Source organism: Bos mutus, chromosome 23, assembly GCF_027580195.1.
Source record: "Bos mutus isolate GX-2022 chromosome 23, NWIPB_WYAK_1.1, whole genome shotgun sequence".
Taxonomy (NCBI): domain Eukaryota; kingdom Metazoa; phylum Chordata; class Mammalia; order Artiodactyla; family Bovidae; genus Bos; species Bos mutus.
The window spans coordinates 39,104,828-39,117,710 of record NC_091639.1 but is presented as its reverse complement, the minus strand read 5'-3'; the positions used below and the strand labels follow the sequence as shown (position 1 = coordinate 39,117,710).

The 12,883-nt window shown below is 42.0% G+C and overlaps 1 protein-coding gene across 5 annotated transcripts in view; it reads left to right on the top strand.

Moving 5' to 3' along the window:
* Nucleotides 1-341: 341 nt before the first annotated feature.
* The window catches only part of C23H6orf89 (chromosome 23 C6orf89 homolog), a 40,916-nt gene continuing 28,374 nt past the window's right edge, over nucleotides 342-12,883 (top strand). The window contains exons 1-4 of one of the 5 annotated variants that reach the window (XM_070361031.1): nucleotides 347-481; nucleotides 11,578-11,679; nucleotides 11,808-11,880; nucleotides 12,383-12,590. In XM_070361031.1, coding sequence (XP_070217132.1) covers nucleotides 12,402-12,590 — 189 coding nt within the window. In that variant the 5' untranslated portion in view covers nucleotides 347-481; nucleotides 11,578-11,679; nucleotides 11,808-11,880; nucleotides 12,383-12,401. Of the gene's footprint in view, nucleotides 482-11,577; nucleotides 11,881-12,382; nucleotides 12,591-12,883 lie in introns of those variants that run through there. The other 4 variants (XM_005907731.3, XM_070361032.1, XM_005907730.3 and 1 more) reach the window with 4 other exon arrangements.

Here is a 12,883-nt window from a genome sequence, read left to right as displayed (position 1 = left end):
ACTGGAGTGGGTTGCCATTTCCTTCTCCAATGCGTCAAAGTGAAGTCGCTCAGTCATGTCCAACTCTTAGCGACCCTATGGACTGCAGCCTACCAGACTCCTACATCCATGGGATTTCTCAGGCAAGAGTACGGAGTGGGGTGCCATTGCCCTCTCCCTTTGTAATGTCTGGCAGAGAGTAATTGTTGACTCACAAAGAGACAGCCAGCAAGGACTGAAGAAGACCGAGAGGGAAGAACTGGCCGCCAGGGGGAGCAAGAAGCCGAACTCTCCAGATCTCGTGATAGTTCCCAAGTTCTCCGAGACATCGCCTGATCTACTTCTGGCGGAAGCTTCCGGCGGGAAGAAGAAGCGCTGCCTCGCCTGTGGAGTTGCTTCCGGGTCGCGCGCCCGGAAGTAGGAAGTTGTCGGCCTATCCTCCTCGCCCGGAGGCTTGCTGTCCCCGAGGCGGGAGGAGCCCGAGGGGGCGCGGGCTCAGCGTGTGAGTGATTGGGGCCCGAGGCCGGGAGGGGGGAGGCAGCTTCGTGACAACACTGTCGCCGCACCCGTCTGTAAAATCCTCGCGCAGCCCACCTTTCCGCGCCAGTGCAACTCGTGCCCCTGCGCTGACCTCTTCTTTGAGCCTTTGGCGTTTTGCGGACTGACAGCACCCTTCACCAACTCCCCGGGGTCAACTTTCTTAAGACTTCTCCCTTTTTTCCGAGAGTTCCGCCCTAAATGAACTTGTTTCGCGGGGTCACAATATGACCAAAACAGCGGTCCTAGCAAAGTCTATATTTCATTGCCCTTTCAGATTTGTCTTTTTTTTTTGAATGTTTACAGTAGATTTCCCGCCCCACTCCGAAACATCTTTTTCTGATAATTGTTAGGGAAGGAATTTTTTTTTTTTTTAAATGTGATCTTGGTATATGATAAACATGGCATCTCGGATTTCAGAAAGGAATATGACTTGGTTTATTGGCTTGATTAAATGAGCTGTTTGTAATCTCCATTTAGAACAAGGAAATTTGCCTGCTTCATGTTGCCTAGTATTTTAAGATCATTAGTCCTGCAAGCCACACCTCTTTTCTGGTCTAAGAGCCTACATATACTTGGTATTTGCCAGTACACCAGTTGTAAGGCATTTGGCCTTCTCCTCATGATAGGGGCTTCCCTGGTGGCTCAGATGATAAAGAATCCACTTGCAGTGCAGGAGAAGTGGGTACAATCCCTGGGTCAGGAAGATCCCCTGGAGGATGAAACAGCAACCCATTCCTGTATTCTTGCCTGGAGAATTCTATGGACAGAGAAGCCTGGCCGGCTACAGTCCATGGGGTTGCAAAGAGTCAGACAGACTGAGTGACTAACACTTTCACTCATAATAGAGACTACTTCCAGAATAATTTCTGTCTTTTCCTATTTGCTCATTTGGTTGTTCCCATAGTGGAATCTTCCATGGACATCTCTCCCTTAATAAATTTGCTTGTTTGAGTTATGACAGTTTCCCTTTAAGGAAGGACATGCTTTAACCTAAATTTAGCTTTGCTACATTGAAGTTTTGACTGAAGTTCACATCCACCAATTCGAATACCACAGGCCCTGTTTGCCCTTTCTGCTACAGACCAAAACAGTTTTCAAGACTCAGTTCAAATCCCTGTTCTTCCACAGCTACTTAAAGCTCCACACACACAAAAAATCCAAGTGTGAAGTTCCTATCTTGTTCACCTAAACTCTCATTAGGCTGATGTATTTTTAAAAAATGAGAAGTAAAATAACCATTAGTTTGTGAACAAAATGATTACTTTAGGTGTTTTCTATAAATTGTTCAACAGGCAGTGATAAGGTTCCATATCTCTGAGGTAAATTTCCATGTCTGTTATTAGTTTGTGTTGTTATTTTCTCCAAAAAATCTGCTTTCAAGAAACAGTTTTGTGGCAAGGAGACAAGGAATAGATGTAATACAGGGTAATAGGGTTGTGTTTAAGGTTCAAAGGGCAGAAATGAAGGGCTAAGATTCAAAGGGCAGAAATAGTGTTCACTCATTGGATAAAGCACAGGGGGATAGTTTTTGTAAACAGAAAATTACATGTACAGAAGCAGAAAGGTGTGAAATAGTATGGGAGCAAAGAATGTGAGGAAAGAATGGGAAACGAGACTGAACAGATAGGCAGTAACCAGTGGGTCATGCTAAGTAATTTGGCCTTCATCTTATTGTAATATTATGTATTTAATTTGGGTAATAAGACAAATGTTTTAGATATATCACCTTGTAATTGCTTAACAACATGGTTGGAAAGACACAATTATTCTTATTTTATAGATAAAAACTCTGAGGCTTTAGAGAGGTTAAGACAGTGTCTCATGGCCACACAATAGATGGAGAATCTAGTATTTGAATTCAGCTTTTTCTGACTCCAGTGCTGGTATTCTTAACCACCATGCTAAATTATTCCCTAGCCGGGAGTGGGAAGTCAAGGAAAGTGCTAAAGTGCTTTAAATAGATGAGCAATGTAAGCCAGTTTGTGTTTTAGAAAAATAATTTGTAGAGACTGGCTCAGAAAGGAGAAAAGGGGTTGGAACTATAGAAATTAAAATATCTTTGTGATGGTCTATGGGAGGGATGTTGAGGGCCTTGACTGCCACTAATGTAGAGCTAAAGAGGAGGTGATGAATGTGAGAGCTATACAGGATATAAAATTGAGGATTTGGTGATTGGTTCATTGGTGGGGATGAGGAAGCAGGAGGAGAGGTTTTAAATTTGGAAAACTGATGTTTCATTATTTGAGAAAAGGAATATAGTAGGATAAACCGTTTGCAGGGGAAAAATAATAAGTCAGGTATGGACACATAACACGTAGGAGACTATAAGAAATTTGGGCCAGGATGTCTGGTAGCTGATTAGATGGATGGGTCTTGAGTTTTGGAGAGCTCTAGATTGGAGAAGTGGAGAAGGCAATGGCGCCCAACTCCAGTACTCTTGCCTGTAAAATCCCATGGACAGGAGAGCCTGGTGGGCTGCAGTCCATGGGGTCGAGAAGAGTCGGACGCGACTGAGCAACTTCACTTTCACTTTTCACTCTCATGCATTGGAGAAGGAAATGGCAGCCCACTCCAATGTTCTTGCCTGGAAAATCCCAGGGACAGGGGAGCCTGGTGGGCTGCTGTCTATGGGGTCGCACAGAGTTGGACATGACTGAAGCAACTTAGCAGCAGCAGATTGGTGAAGAGATGTAGGAATCACTAAAGCTGGTGGCTAAAGCCATGGAGGGAATGAGACAGTCAAGGACATCCGTGATGAATGCCAACATTCCGAGAGAATGAGAACAAGAGAATTATGCCAAGATTTGAGGGCACTTGAGGGAGATAATGGATAGGAATGGCAGCTGCTGCAAAGAGATAACTGAAAAAGTGTCCTTTGGACTTGGCATGTGAAGAAAGCCTTTGGTGACCTTAGTGAAAGCAGTATCGGTGGTGTGAGGGGAAAAGAAACAAATGCAGACCTGAGAAACGAGAAGGAAGTGAAACTTTTTGTTTGTTTGAGAGCTTAACTTTGAAAAGAGGAAGAGTATAAGCTCTGGAAATCTAGAGAGGAAGAATTTTTTTTTTTTTTAAACCATAGAAACTAGAAAAAGTGAGGCGAGGTTTAAAAATCTGGGGGTTCCTGCTTCAAATATGTCAGTGTCATAAAAGGCCAGAAAAAACACCAGCATCTGTTGTAGATTTAAATAGACCAACGAGACATAACAGCTAACTGTGATATGTGATCATTGGTTGGTGCCTAGATTTCTACAAAGCTGTATGGCCTTTCTTTCCTTTCTTTTTTTTTTTTTTGAAAGCTTGACCATGGACTAGATATTAAATAATGTTAGAGAATTATTAATTTTAATAAGTATGACAATGATGCTGATGGTTATGTAGAATAATACTTTTATTTTCAGGAGGTACATGTTGAAACATTTAGAAGTGATTTCATGATGTGTTACATTAATAAGTTTCAAATGGTTCTGGTAAAAAAAAAAAAAGACAGTTGGACAGAAAGTAAATATAGCCAAATGTTTGTTAACAATTGGTGAATCTAAGTTAAGGATATACAAACATTCTTTGTACTACTACAGTTTTTCTAGAGGCTTGAAATTTTTCAAAATAAAAAATTGAGAGAACAACAGTATATTTTCAGAGAGCAAAGAAAACACTAGACTCTTCAAGTCACAATGAGCAGAAATGTCCAGAAAGAGGAACGTTGATGATAAGAGTACAAAAAAGTGGAATTCCCTTAATTGTAAATTTAAAGCAGTTATTACAGTTTTAAATTGCTCCTCTTTTAAATTGTATCATTTTAATGTGTTATCATTTATCTTTCCTTTAAATGTGGAATTTGGTTTTTATTACAATTCAATGATAACCTTTTTTCCTGGTTTAATGAAACACGTCTTCAATCAATGAGAATCATTGGAAAAAATAGAATGGAATATATTCATAACACTGAAGAATGGATTATCATACTACATAGCTAGCATAATACTAAAGAACCTAGTATGTGGAAAAAGAAAATTTATTGTTAGGTACTCTGTATGTTCCTACCGTAGTTGAAGATTGGGAAATATTTAGATGGGCTTTTGAAACTTTCTTTCTGAATACAGCTTTTGTGTTTTAACTAGATGAGTCAGTATTGCATCTTAGAGTTGCCTAGATGGTATAGCTGTTTATTTGGGGAAACAGCTTTGGATTTGACATCCAGGGTGATGTCGTATCAGTGTTCAGAACATGTTTATATCAATAGAGAAATTCTGTTTTAAACAGTATAAAGGAGAAATGTACATTTTGTCTGACCTCTTATCCTGTCTTCTGCCTTAACCGTCTTTATTGGTGAGTTCTGTCGGAGTCATTCTACCAGCTATGGCTCTGTCCTGTGTTTTCCTATACTGAGACTCAGAAGGAATTGTGGAGACCATCCCTTCAGAGTTGTCAGTTGCCTCCTTCTATTCCTTAAGTAATCCTTCAGATATTAACAGCCCCCTGGCTTATCTCCCCCAGGCCTCTCTTGAAAGCAGGATTTCTTAACCTCAGCACTCTTAGCGTTTTGAGCTCTCTGTCATGGGGAGTTGTCCTGTGCATCGTAAGAGGTTTAGTCTTTCTGCATTAGATGCTGTAGTGCCCCCTACAGCTTTTGTTTGTGTGTGTTGATGTATAGCTTTATTTGGAGAAAAATGTATCATTCACAGTCTATTGCCAAGTGCACTAATGTGTGTCCACCCCACCGAAGATGATAATCTGTTACGTAAGAAATTGTTTTGTTCAAGATCAGAAGTAAATACAAGCCTAGGAGATTTGCTGTGAGACATGAGTTGTGACTATGAGAGAAAGTAGAAATTCCAGGTTTTCCTTTCTGTTCCCTTTGGTTTCCCTCTTCTTGGGACTTTGAAGTTGGCATGGAGAAGAAAAAAATCATTGGGAAACGTTGAGTACCCCTCCAGTTTTGACAGTCGAAAAGGTCTCCAGACATCCCCTGGGGAGCAGAATCACCTGCTTGAGAAGTACTGTTCCACAGCAGTGTCTCCTGATTGGGGGTGTGCCTGTGATCAGCAGGAAAGAGGTTTGAAAACTTCCACACCTGGGTCCCACTCCCAGGCTTCTGGCATTTCGGTGTATAAAGGGTGTTGCATGATACCTTGATTTTTATAACTCTGTAGGTCATTCTGCCTATGCCCTTGCAGGTATAAGCCACTGTTAAGAGTCGAGCTCACTCATCGAAACTTCTCTCTGTGGCAAAGCTCATTTCTGCCAGAGTTGGACCTTCTTACTAGAGAGAAAGGGATTGCCATCAAGCTTCAGCTGATTTCACTTAGTCTAGATGAATATACTTGATGCTTAACCCTGACTTTGTGTTTGTTTGTTTTTTAAGGGGCAAGTTCTTTGTTTTTGTTTTTTTAATACAAACCCTTGTGTTGAGGGTTGACTTTCAACAGATCCTAGCAAGGGAGCTGCTCTGCTAGTTTGCCCTAAAGGGACAAGATTTTTTGTTGTGGTTGTTTAATTAACATCATATCCACTAGATGCCAGTAGTACCCCTGAAGTGTGACAATCACAAATGTCTCCAAACTTTTTACATACCCCTGGGGGAAGGGGGAGGAGAGTTGCCCCTAGTTGAGAACCACTGATTTTAGCAAAGACAAAAAGAAGGCTTATTACCAAGACCCGCCATGTGCTCGTAGAAACTTCATTAAATTATTAGTAACTATCCTTCTGGTATCTCGGGAAATGGCATCAGAATCTCAGGGAAGAAGGATATACAGCTTGCGAGAAGTGTGTGTATTCAGTATCATATTACCATTTTGTACTTCCAGAAATAGTCATATACCCCTAGAATTTTAGAGCTAGATCAGATCAGATCAGTCACTCAGTCGTGTCCGACTCTTTGCGACCCCATGAATCGAAGCACGCCAGGCCTCCCTGTCCATCACCAACTCCCGGAGTTCACTCAGACTCAGGGCCATCCAGTCAGTGATGCCATCCAGCCCTCTCATCCTCTGTTGTCCCCTTCTCCTCCTGCCCCCAATCCCTCCCAGCATCAGAGTCTTTTCCAGTGAGTCAACTCTTGGCATGAGGTGGCCAAAGTACTGGAGTTTCAGCTTTAGCATCATTCCTTCCAAAGAACACCCAGGGCTGATCTCCTTCAGAATGGACTGGTTGGATCTCCTTGCAGTCCAAGGGACTCTCAAGAGTCTTCTCCAACACCACAGTTCAAAAGCATCAATTCTTTGGCACTCAGCCTTCTTCACAGTCCAACTCTCACATCCATACATGACCACAGGAAAAACCATAGCCTTGACTAGACGGACCTTTGTTGGCAGAGTAATGTCTCTGCTTTTGAATATGCTATCTAGGTTGGTCATAACTTTCCTTCCAAGGAGTAAGCGTCTTTTAATTTCATGGCTGCAGTCACAATCTGTAGTGATTTTGGAGCCCAGAAAAACAAAATCTGACACTGTTTCCACTGTTTCCCCATCTATTTCCCATGAAGTGGTGGGACCGGATGCCATGATCTTTGTTTTCTGAATGTTGAGCTTTAAGCCAATTTTTTCACTCTCCTCTTTCACTTTCATCAAGAGGCTTTTGAGTTCCTCTTCACTTTCTGCCATAAGGGTGGTGTCATCTGCATATCTGAGGTTATTGATATTTCTCCCAGCAATCTTGATTCCAGTTTGTGTTTCTTCCAGTCCAGCGTTTCTCATGATGTATTCTGCATTTAAGTTAAATAAACAGGGTGACAATATACAGCCTTGATGAACTCCTTTTCCTATTTGGAACCAGTCTGTTGTTCCATGTCCAGTTCTAACTGTTGCTTCCTGACCTGCATACAAATTTCTCAAGAGGCAGATCAGGTGGTCTGGTATTCCCATCTCTTTCAGAATTGTCCACAGTTTATTGTGATCCACACAGTCAAAGGCCTTGGCATAGTCAATAAGCAGAAATAGATGTTTTTCTGGAACTCTCTTGCTTTTTCCATGATCCAGCAGATGTTGGCAATTTGATCTCTGGTTCCTCTGCCTTTTCTAAAACCAGCTTGAACATCAGGAAGTTCACGGTTCACATATTGCTGAAGCCTGGCTTGGAGAATTTTGAGCATTACTTTACTAGTGTGTGAGATGGTGCAATTGTGCGGTAGTTTGAGCATTCTTTGGCATTGCCTTTCTTTGGGATTGGAATGAAAACTGACCTTTTCCAGTCCTGTGGCCACTGCTGAGTTTTCCAAATTTGCTGGCATATTGAGTGCAGCGGAAACTTTAAAAACATTCTGGTTCAATCCTCATGCTTTTTGGATGAGGAAATAGGCCAAGTGACTTAGCCAAATCATAGCAGTGAGTATAGTAAATGCTACAACAGTGATAAGTTCAAATTCTATAAATACACATTTAAAATATCTTTATTGAGATATAATTTATGTATGCCATGAAACTCACCTATTTAAGATGTACACTTCAATGGGATTTTTTTATTCACAGAGTTGCGCAACAATCACAATTTGTTTTGAACATTTTTGTCACTCCGGGAAATAGCTTTGTATCTGTTAACAGTCACTCCCCATTCCTCCCCACCCCCTCCCCTAGGCAACCCCTAATATTTTCTGTCTCTATTTTGCCCGTCCTTGACTTTTCATATAAATTCAGTCATGTAATTATCTTCTTTCACTTGGCATAATGTTTTCAAGGTTCATCCATGTTGTAGCTGCTGCTGCTGCTGCTGCTGCTAAGTTGCTTCAGTCGTGTCCGACCCTGTGTGACCCCATAGATGGCAGCCCACCAGGTTCCTCTGTCCCTGGGATTCTCCAGGCAAAAATACTGGAGTGGGTTGCTATTTCCATCTCCAGTGCATGAAAGTGAAAAGTGAAAGTGAAGTCACTCTGTCGTGTCCGACTCTTCGTGACCCATGGACTGTAGCCTACCAGGCTCCTCCGACCATGGGATTTTCCAGGCAAGAGTACTGGAGTGGTGTGCCATTGCCTTCTCCAGTCATGTTGTAGTATGTGTCAGTGTTTTATTCCTTTTTATTGTCCAGTAATATTCCATTTTGTGGATATTATTGATGTATGAATATTATTGAAATCCATTTTGTTATCCTTTCTTGGATATTTGGATTGCTTTCATTTTTGAGCTCTTATGAATACTGTGACTTAAACAAGTTTTCGTGTGGATATTTGTTTTAAATTATCATGGGTACATACTTACAAGTGGAGTTGCTGGCTCCTATGGTAGCTCTGTATTTGAGTTTTTGAGGAACTGCCAGACTTTTCCAAAGCTGCTGCATCATTTTACGTTCCCACTCGCAGTGTACAAGAGTTCCACTGCCAGCACTTGTTATTCTCTGACTTTTTGATTATAGCCATCCCAGTGGGTGAGAGGTGCATTTCACTGGGGTTTTGATTTACACTTCCTTGAATACCAGACCACCTGACCTGCCTCTTGAGAAACCTGTATGCAGGTCAGGAAGCAACAGTTAGAACTGGACATGGAACAACAGACTGGTTCCAAACAGGAAAAGGAGTACGTCAAGGCTGTATATTATCACACTGCTTGTTTAACTTATAAGAGTACATCATGAGAAACACTGGACTGGAAGAAACACAAGCTGGAATCAAGATTGCTGGGAGAAATGTCAATAACCTCAGATACGCAGATGACATCACCCTTATGGCAGAAAGTGAAGAGGAACTCAAAAGCCTCTTGATGAAAGTGAAAGTGGAGAGTGAAAAAGTTGGCTTAAAGCTCAACATTCAGAAAACAAAGATCATGGCATCCGGTCCCATCACTTCATGGGAAATGGATGGGGAAACAGTGTCAGACTTTATTTTTTTGGGCTCCAAAATCACTACAGATGGTGACTGCAGCCATGAAATTAAAGGACGCTTACTCCTTGGAAGGAAAGTTATGACCAACCTAGATAGCATACTGAAAAGCAGAGACATTACTTTGCCAACAAAGGTCCATCTAGTCAAGACTGTGGTTTTTCCTGTGGTCATGTATGGATGTGACAGTTGGACTGTGAAGAAAGCTGAGCGCCGAAGAATTGATGCTTTTGAACTGTGGTATTGGAGAAGACTCTTGAGAGTCCCTTGGACTGCAAGGAGATCCAACCAGTCCATTCTGAAGGAGATCAGCCCTGGGATTTCTTTGGAGGGAATGATGCTGAAGCTGAAACTCCAGTACTTTGGCCACCTCATGCCAAGAGTTGACTCAGTGGAAAAGACTCTGATGCTGGGAGGGATTGGGGGCAGGAGGAGAAGGGGACGACAGAGGATGAGAGGGCTGGATGGCATCACTGACTGGATGGACCTGAGTCTGAGTGAACTCCGGGAGTTGGTGATGGACAGGGAGGCCTGGCGTGCTTCGATTCATGGGGTCGTGAAGAGTCGGACACGACGGAGCAACTGAACTTAACTGAACTGATGGCTAATGAGGTTAAACATCTTTTCATGAGTTTCTTGGCCATTTGTATATCCTCTGTGGAGAAATATCTATTTAGATATTTTGCCCATTTTTAGTTGGGTATTTATCTTTTTATAATTGAGTTCTAAGAATTCTTTATGAACTCTGACTCTTAGTCCCTTATGAGATATATAATTTGCAAATAACATCACCCTCCCCCATTCTGTAGGTTGTCATTTTACTTTCTCGATGGTATCATTGGCAGCACAAAAGTTGTTAATTTTGATGTAGTCCAATTTAATTTTCTTTAGCTATTTGTGCTTTTGGTATCCTGTCTAAGAAGCCATTGCCTACTCCAGTGTTACAAAGATCCCCCTTTGTTTTCTAGTTTTGGGTCTTCTATCCATTCTGAATTAATTTTTATCTGTAGTGTAAGGAAGTGTCCAACTTCATTCTTTTGCATGTGGATATATAGTTGTTCCAGCACCATTTGTTGAAAATATCCATTTTATTTTCTGTTATTTTTTTTTTGGCCATGCCATACAGATTATGGAATATTAGTTTCCCTACCAGGGATTGAACCCCAGCCCCCAGCAGCAAAGGAGCCAAGACCTAACCACTGGACTACCAGGGAATTCCCGAAAGTACACAATAGACTTTCACCACCCTTTTACCTGAATCTTAAAATGAAGCCCTATGTGGTCTTTAAAAAAACTCTTTGAGCAACGGCAGAGAGTTTGGAGAAAGATTGTGTCCCCTAAAATGTGTGGGGGACCCCTCCAGTCCTCAGAATCTAGGTTACCTGTTTGTTAACCCACTGTTCGAAGTCTGACTCTGATTTGGTCAGCCTTGGGTTGGGGCCCAGGTATGAGCATTCCTGAAAGCTCTCTAGGTGATCCTGCCGTGCAGGCAGTTGAGGACTAGGGCACTGTTCGAGGAGGAGCTGTACTGGGGTGTGTGCTGGCCTGTGGAGCGCAGGCCGCTGCCTCTGTGGAGCTTCCTGACTCTTCTGCTCTACAGAGGGCAGCATCTCCTCACGGAAGGGATAGAGTTGTTCCATGTTAGTGCTTTTCCATGTTAGAAACACCTTAGGGATGAAGTCTGTGAAATAAGAGGACCCTGTGCGTTATGAAAACAACAACAGCAAAACTCCCAACCAACAGAAGACAGCATGGATCCCAAGGGCTGTTTCTCCTCCTATGAAAAAGTGAAAGTGAAGTCTGACTCTTTGTGACCCCATGGACTGTAGCCTACCGGGCTCCTCCATCCATGAGATTTTCCAGGCAAGGGTACTGGAGTGCGTTGCCATTTCCTTCTCCAGGGGATCTTCCCGACCCAGGAATCAAACCCAGGCCTCCCGCATTGTAGGCAGATGCTTTACCGTCTGAGCCACCAGGAAAGTTTTTTCCTCCTATAAATGAAGAAGAACACTGTTCCGTAGCCCAAGTGCTTTTTAAAGAGAAGTGCTTTATTTTGTTTTACAAGTGATCCGGGGAGAATTCTATATTGCCTTTACTTTTTGCCTTTTATTGTATGGCCATTGTGAAACGGCCTGGCTTTAAAATAAGTGTGAGAACACAAATTGAATTTTAAAATGAGTTATATAGATCTTAGGTTTTTAAAACATGTAAAATACAAACGAAATGCCCTTTGTTGTCTAAAATTCTATTTGCAGAAAAGCATGAGGACTGCAGCCTGCCAAGTGTGAAGCGCTCCCATGCCGTGGTTTTGTGTTGTCTGAAATCCTTGCTCAGCCAGGAACGAAGCATATCAGCAGGTTCCTCAGTAAATCTTGCCTTCAGTGATCAGTTCCTCCTCTCATGTTGCTAAAAGGTTCATTTGATGTGAAAGGAAGGAAGTAATTGATCAATAACACTTTCTATAGTCTATTTCTTTTTATTTTAGTAAATTACCTGTAGCAGATCTCCTGTGATTGGTTTCAGAAATCTTTTGGGAGACCTCCCAGGCGGTCCAGTAGGTAAGACTCCTCGCTCCCAATGCAGGGGGCCCAGGTTTGATCCCTGGTCAGGGAACTAGATCCCACATGCCTCAACTAACAGATCCCTCATGCCACGACATAGATCCCAAGTGTCACAACTAAGACCCAACACAGACAAATATTTATTAAAAAAAAAATCATTTTGGACGGGCACTAGCATTTCAGAGTCCCATTAAGGATTTGTTTTTGTGCTCTGAACTGGTATTCCTCAAAGTGTTTGGGAACCAATGCTGGTCTGTAAACCATTTTTGTTACTAGCCCACAATTAAGAAACACTTAAAAATTTGTACCACATCTTGACATTATCTCGACATATTCATTATGTTTTACAAAAGAATTGGTCAGCAGTGGATTGGGAAAAACACAGAACTGGTCCCTCCCCACAGGTAGCCGAGAAGTACTGTTCTAAAGGATGTAACTTTGAGAAGGAAGTACTTTAAAGAAACCATCTTTTTACATTTATTTTCTCTCTGTCTCTCAGAGACTCTGCATTGGAAGACATGGATCTTGCCGCTAATGAGCTCAGCATTTATGACAAACTCTCAGAGACTGTTGATTTGGTAAGACAGACGGGCCATCAGTGTGGCATGTCAGAGAAGGCAATTGAAAAATTTATCAGACAGCTGCTGGAGAAGAATGAACCTCAGAGGGGGCCACCCCAGTATCCACTCCTTCTAGCTATGTACAAGGTAAAAACTTGGAAATAGCTTAGACAGAGCACAGACCCATCAACATTCTCCCCAGATATTACTGCTGACTGATTCCACCACTGAACCTTGGTTTTTTCTATGAGTCAATTGGCCTTTACTCTTTGTTACCATATATGATTAGGAAACTTGACTCTTCTGTTAAATGTTGTAGGTGAAAGCTGTGTACTTATGGATAGCTGTATTTGCATGTATTTTTAAATGGTGAACATGGCCCTTGATCCATGTGATACAAACTTGGTGAGCCTTGCAGTTGTCACAGTTGTCAAGCTTTA